Genomic DNA, 6,043 nt, shown 5'->3' with positions numbered 1-6,043 from the left:
TGTTGCAGCTCTCTAAAACTCTGGTTAGACCACACTTGGAGTATTACGTTCAGCTCTGGTCACCTCATTATTGGAAGGATGTGGAAGCTTTAGAGAAGGTACATAGGAGATTACCATTTTGCTGCCAGAATTGCGTGACACGTTTTATAAGAAGGGGTTGAGTGAGCTAGGGCTTTTCTCTTTGGAGTGATGGAAAATGAGAAGCAAAATGAAAGAAGTATATTAAATAATGAGAGGAATAGATAGAGTGAACAGCCAGCACTTTTTCCCAAAGGTAGCAATAGTCAATATCAGATGGCATCCATTTAAATTGATTGGATGAAAGTTTAGGGGAGATGTCAGGCGAAGATTTTCTTTACATAGAGTGGTAGGTGTTGGGAATGCACTGGTGGGGGTGGTTAGTGGTGGATCCACTAGCGACACTGAGATAGGCACATGGATGATAGAAAAATGGAGTGTTATGGGCTATGTAGGATGAAGGGTTGGATTGATCATGGAGTACGTTTACATAGGCAAACTGAAGAGCCCGTACAATGCTGTACTATTCTACGTTTATTTTTTTATTTAACACATGTTTGCACTCAAAAAAGCACCTGAATTAAGCACACAAGATAATGTGGCATAGAGTAATTGCACAGATTTGACCAGGATTGATGCTAGTCTCATCTCTTGCTGGGCGTATCATAGCCTGATCTGCATTCCCTTTGCTAATGAGAAGAACGTGATCAGAACAGATGAGTTTGTTGTATACACCAGGATGCAATGAAATTACCTGCTCACGTTAAGCTTACAGAGTAAACAATAAACGCAGCAATTGGCACAAAGCAATGGTATGATGCAAAAACAGTACAATCTGTAGTAGTGCTAAAGTGACTGAGAGAGGTGTCTGAAAACGTGACAGCATCACCTGAAAGAGAGTGTGAAAGAAATCATTGCTTCAGAAAAATGATGACAGTGGGGAAGAAGTTGTTCCTGAGTCTGAATGTCTAGGTTTTCAAGCTCATGGATCTTCTCCCAAAAGGTAAAAGAGAGAAAAGGAAATGTCAGAGGTGATAATGTTGAGTGAGAAGTTGACCAATGTTGGAATTGAATTCAGCCATCAAATGAGCCTGATAATGGAAAAGGAATTGTTTGTGTCTCTCTTGATTGAAAAAAGGAGGATCCTTGGAAAGTCTGGTTTTGGAATGGAGGAGAAAAGCGACTAGCTTTCCTAAGAAAAGATGTTAGCTTCTGGAAGTCATCAACGCTCTCACAGATTAAGTGACAGGTGAGCAAAAAAAAGCGATGTCAAAGCAGGAAGAAATGTGTCATGTGCATCCAGAGCACGTTTATCTCGGTTTATCCTTGGTCCCTAGTTATCCTCTTTCTTTTGACGTTTCTATAGAATGCATTGGGATTCAGTTTAGTCTTACTTGCTAGGGACTTTTCATGCTCCCTACCTATTTTCCTAATTTTCTTCATGAGATCTTTACTGTCAGTTTTATAAATCCTAAAGGACGCTGTAGAGGCGAAGAATGACGCCCAGGACTCTACCTGAAACTTTGGTGGAGAATTTCACCAATCATCAAACTTGATGTTTCCTTTCCAGTTCTGACTAAAGGTTTTCGAGCGTTTCCTTTCACGGATGGGTGCTACCAAATCTGCTAAGAGTCCTTGCTGAGAGAGTAGAAGACTTCAACTCCCAGAGCCCCTTGCTCAATGCTTGTGTGCGACATTCACCAATGAGAGGCCGCCGAATCACGTGGACCGCCCGCCGGTGGAGCGCGCAGGCCTCGTGCGCCTGTTCGAGCGGCGTCGGGTCGGGTCCTGGGGGGAAGATGCCCATTCTCCTTTTCCTCATCGATACGTCGGCGTCCATGAATCAGCGCTCGTACCTGGGCATCACTTACTTGGACATCGCTAAGGGCGCTGTCGAGCTTTTCATGAAGGTAAAAAAGACTAAATGTAGTACAATCAGCGCCGGTGCCGCCTGTCATCGCTCCCGCCCTCACCCTGCGTTCTCTCTCCTCACAGCTACGCGCCCGCGACCCGGCCAGTCGGGCGGACAGGTACATGTTAGTGACGTTTGACGAGGCGCCGTTCGCAATCAAGGTGAGGACTTCCGGCCGAGGGCGGGGCTTAGCTGCTGGATGGAAGGGGAGGGCGCCCAGGGACTGAGGCTGGGTTTGGGGAGAGGGTTTGTGGGCTGGGTTTGGACTGCCAGCGGAGTGAATGAATGTCTGGGATGGTGTGAGGGTGGGGCTGGGTGTGTTAGGCTTGGGGTGGTGTGAGTGTGAGTCTCCTGGCTGATGTCGTGTAAGGCTGCGGTGAACTGAAGGAGAGTAAAGGCGAGCAACATACATAAAAGTTGCTGGTGAACGTAGCAGGCCAGGCAGCATCTCTAGGAAGAGGTGCAGTCGATGTTTCAGGCCGAGACCCTTCGTCAGGACTAACTGAAGGAAGAGTGAGTAAGGGATTTGAAAGTTGAAGGGGGAGGAGGAGATCCAAAATGTTAGGAGAAGACAGGAGGGGGAGGGATGGAGCCAAGAGCTGGACAGGTGATTGGCAAAAGGGATACGAGAGGGTCATGGGACAGGAGGTCCGGGAAGAAAGACAAGGGGCAGAGGGACCCAGAGGATGGGCAAGGGGTATATTTAGAGGGACAGAGGAAGAAAAAGGAGAGTGAGAGAAAGAATGTGTATATAAAAATAAGTAACAGATGGGGTACGAGGGGGAGGTGGGGCATTAGCAGAAGTTAGAGAAGTGGATGTTCATGCCATCAGGTTGGAGGCTACCCAGACGGAATATAAGGTGTTGTTCCTCCAACCTGAGTGTGGCTTCATCTTTACAGTAGAGGAGGCTGTGGATAGACATGTCAGAATGGGAATGGGATGTGGAATTAAAATGTGTGGCCACTGTGAGATCCTGCTTTCTCTGGCGGACAGAGCGTAGGTGTTCAGCAAAGCGGTTTCCCAGTCTGCGTTGGGTCTCGCCAATGTATAGAAGGCCACATCGGGAGCACTGGATGCAGTATATCACCCCGCCGACTCACAGGTGAAGTGTTGCCTCAGCTGGAAGGACTGTCTGGGGCCCTGAATGGTAGTGACGGAGGAAGTGTAAGGGCATGTGTAGCACTTGTTCCGCTTACAAGGATAAGTGCCAGGAGAGAGATCAGTGGGGAGGGATGGGGGGACGAATGGACAAGGGAGTCGCGTAGGGAGCGATCCCTTCGGAAAGCAGAGGCGGGGGAGGGAAAGATGTGCTTAGTGGTGGGATCCCGTTGGAGGTGGCGGAAGTTACGGAGAACAATTTGTTGGACCCGGAGGCTGGTGGGGTGGTAGGTGAGGACCAGGGGAACCCTATTCCTAGTGGGGTGGCAGGAGGATGGAGTGAGAGCAGATGTGCGTGAAATGGGGGAGATGCGTTTGAGAGCAGAGTTGATGGTGGAGGAAGGGAAGCCCCTTTCTTTAAAAAAGGAGGACATCTCCCTCGTCCTGGAATGAAAAACCTCATCCTGAGAGCAGATGCGGCAGAGACGGAGGAATTGCGAGAAGGGGATGGCATTTTTGCAAGAGACAGGGTGAGAAGAGGAATAGTCCAGATAGCTGTGAGAGTCAGTAGGCTTATAGTAGACATCAGTGGATAAGCTGTCTCCAGAGATAGAGACAGAAAGATCTAGAAAGGGGAGGGAGGTGTCGGAAATGGACCAGGTAAACTTGAGGGCAGGGTGAAAGTTGGAGGCAAAGTTAATAAAGTCAACGAGCTCAGCATGCGTGCAGGAAGCAGCGCCAATGCAGTCGTCAATGTAGCGAAGGAAAAGTGGGGGACAGATACTAGAATAGGCACGGAACATAGATTGTTCCACAAAGCCAACAAAAAGGCAGGCATAGCTAGGACCCATACGAGTGCCCATAGCTACACCTTTAGTTTGGAGGAAGTGGGAGGAGCCAAAGGAGAAATTATTAAGAGTAAGGACTAATTCCGCTAGACGGAGCAGAGTGGTGGTAGAGGGGAACTGATTAGGTCTGGAATCCAAAAAGAAGCGGAGAGCTTTGAGACCTTCCTGATGGGGGATGGACATATATAGGGACTGGACATCCATGGTGAAAATAAAGCAGTGGCGGCCAGGGAACTTAAAATCATTGAAAAGTTTCAGAGCGTGAGAAGTGTCACGAACATAGGTAGGAAGGGATTGAACAAGGGGGGATAAAACCGTGTCAAGGTATGCAGAAACGAGTTTGGTGGGGCAGGAGCAAGCTGAGACAATAGGTTGGCCAGGACAGGCAGGTTTGTGGATCTTGGGTAGGAGGTAGAAATGGGAAGTGCGGGGTGTGGGAACTATAAGGTTGGTAGCAGTGGATGGGAGATCCTCTGAACGGATAAAGTTGGTGATGGTGTGGGAGACAATGGCCTGGTGCTCCTTAGTGGGGTCACGATCGAGGGGTAAATAAGAGGAGGTATCCGCGAGTTGTCGCTGTGCCTCGGCAAGGTAGAGGTCAGTACACCAGACTACAAAAGCACCCCCCTTATCGGCGGGTTTTATAGTAAGGTTAGGATTAGTGCGGAGGGAGTGGAGAGCAGAGCGTTCCGAAGGAGTGAGGTTGGAATGGGGACAAGGTGTGGTGAAGTGGAGACGGTTGATGTCCCGTCGGCAGTTAGCAATAAAAAGATCCAGAGCAGGCAGAAGACCAGAGTGGGGTGTCCATGAAGAAGAGGAGGGTTGAAGACGGGAGAAGGGGTCATCGGTGGGGGTGGAAGAATCCTTGCCGAAGAAATATGCTCGGAGACGGAGACGGCGGAAGAAGAGTTCCGCATCATGGCGAACACAGAACTCGCTGAGGTGTGGGCGAAGGGGGACAAAGGTGGGGCCCTTACTGAGGACAGAGCGTTCTGCCTCCGACAGTTGAAGGTCGGAGGGGATGGTAAAGATGCAGCACGGATGAGAGCTGGGATCAGAGGGGGAGAGGGGAGGCTGGGGGTGTCAGTGGAGAGGGGAGGGTTGGGGTGAGAGGAAGGTGGAGCCTCTGAGTACCCAGGAGTTGACGATGGGATCTGAAGGAGACGAGATTGCAGAGTATTGGTGGGGGAAGGGGAGACAGGAGTCACAATAGCAGATAAAGACCCGGCCTGGAGTTCAAGGCTGGAGTCGCAGTTGGTGGTTGCGCGATCGCTGTGAAGGTGTCCATGGTCGTTGCTGGAGACCGGGTTTTGAATATGCCCTGAGGTGTTGGAGCTGGCGAAATCAATGGCAGGGGCAATCTGAAGTTCATGCCTGCTAGTTTCAGGGCCAGCAGGCTCTGGAGTCTGCCACCCCACCAGCCTCCGGGTCCAACATATTATTCTCCGTAACTTCCGCCACCTCCAACAGGATCCCACCACTAAGCACATCTTTCCCTCCCCCCCCCCCCCAGCTTTCCGCAGGGATCGTTCCCTACGCAACTCCCTTGTCCATTTGTCCCCTCCATCCCTGCCCACTGATCTCCCTCCTGGCACTTATCCTTGTAAGCAGAACAAGTGCTACACATGCCCTTACACTTCCTCCCTCACCACCATTCAGGGCCCCAGACAGTCCTTCCAGGTGAGGCAACACTTCACCTGTGAGTTGGCTTGGGTGATATACTACGTCCGGTGCTCCCGATGTGGCCTTCTATACATTGGCGAGACCCGACGCAGACTGGGAGACCGCTTTGCTGAACACCTATGCTTTGTCCGCCAGAGAAAGCAGGATCTCCCAGTGGCCACACATTTTAATTCCACATCCCATTCCCATTCTGACATGTCTATCCACGGCCTCCTCTACTGTAAAGATAAAGCCACACTCGGCTTGGAGGAACAGCACCTTATATTCCGTCTGGGTAGCCTCCAACCTGATGGCATGAACATCGACTTCTCTAACTTCTGCTAATGCCCCACCTCCCCCTCGTACCCCATCCGTTATTTATTTATATACACATTCTTTCTCTCACTCTCCTTTTTCTTCCTCTGTCCCTCTAAATATACCCCTTGCCCATCCTCTGGGTCCCCCCGCCCCTTGTCTTTCTTCCCGGACCTCCTGTCCCATGAT

At 50.3% G+C, this 6,043-nt stretch overlaps 1 protein-coding gene across 14 annotated transcripts in view; it reads left to right on the top strand.

The window, feature by feature from the left end:
- The first annotated feature begins 1,743 nt into the window (after positions 1-1,743).
- ints6l (integrator complex subunit 6 like) overlaps positions 1,744-6,043 on the top strand; it is a 194,740-nt gene continuing 190,440 nt past the window's right edge. For 6 of the 14 annotated variants that reach the window (XR_011887600.1, XR_011887599.1, XM_072271093.1 and 3 more), the window contains exons 1-2: positions 1,745-1,928; positions 2,014-2,091. Coding sequence is in view for 12 of the 14 variants with exons in the window: in XM_072271093.1 (XP_072127194.1) it covers positions 1,818-1,928; positions 2,014-2,091 (189 nt within the window). In the remaining 2 variants the exon portion in view is untranslated. Of the gene's footprint in view, positions 1,929-2,013; positions 2,092-6,043 lie in introns of all 14 variants that reach the window. The other 8 variants (XM_072271087.1, XM_072271090.1, XM_072271086.1 and 5 more) reach the window with 3 other exon arrangements.

This window comes from Mobula birostris, chromosome 10 (assembly GCF_030028105.1).
Source record: "Mobula birostris isolate sMobBir1 chromosome 10, sMobBir1.hap1, whole genome shotgun sequence".
NCBI classification, from domain to species: Eukaryota; Metazoa; Chordata; class Chondrichthyes; order Myliobatiformes; family Myliobatidae; genus Mobula; species Mobula birostris.
Note: the sequence above shows the minus strand (reverse complement) of the source record. Positions and strands in the feature narration are given on the sequence as shown.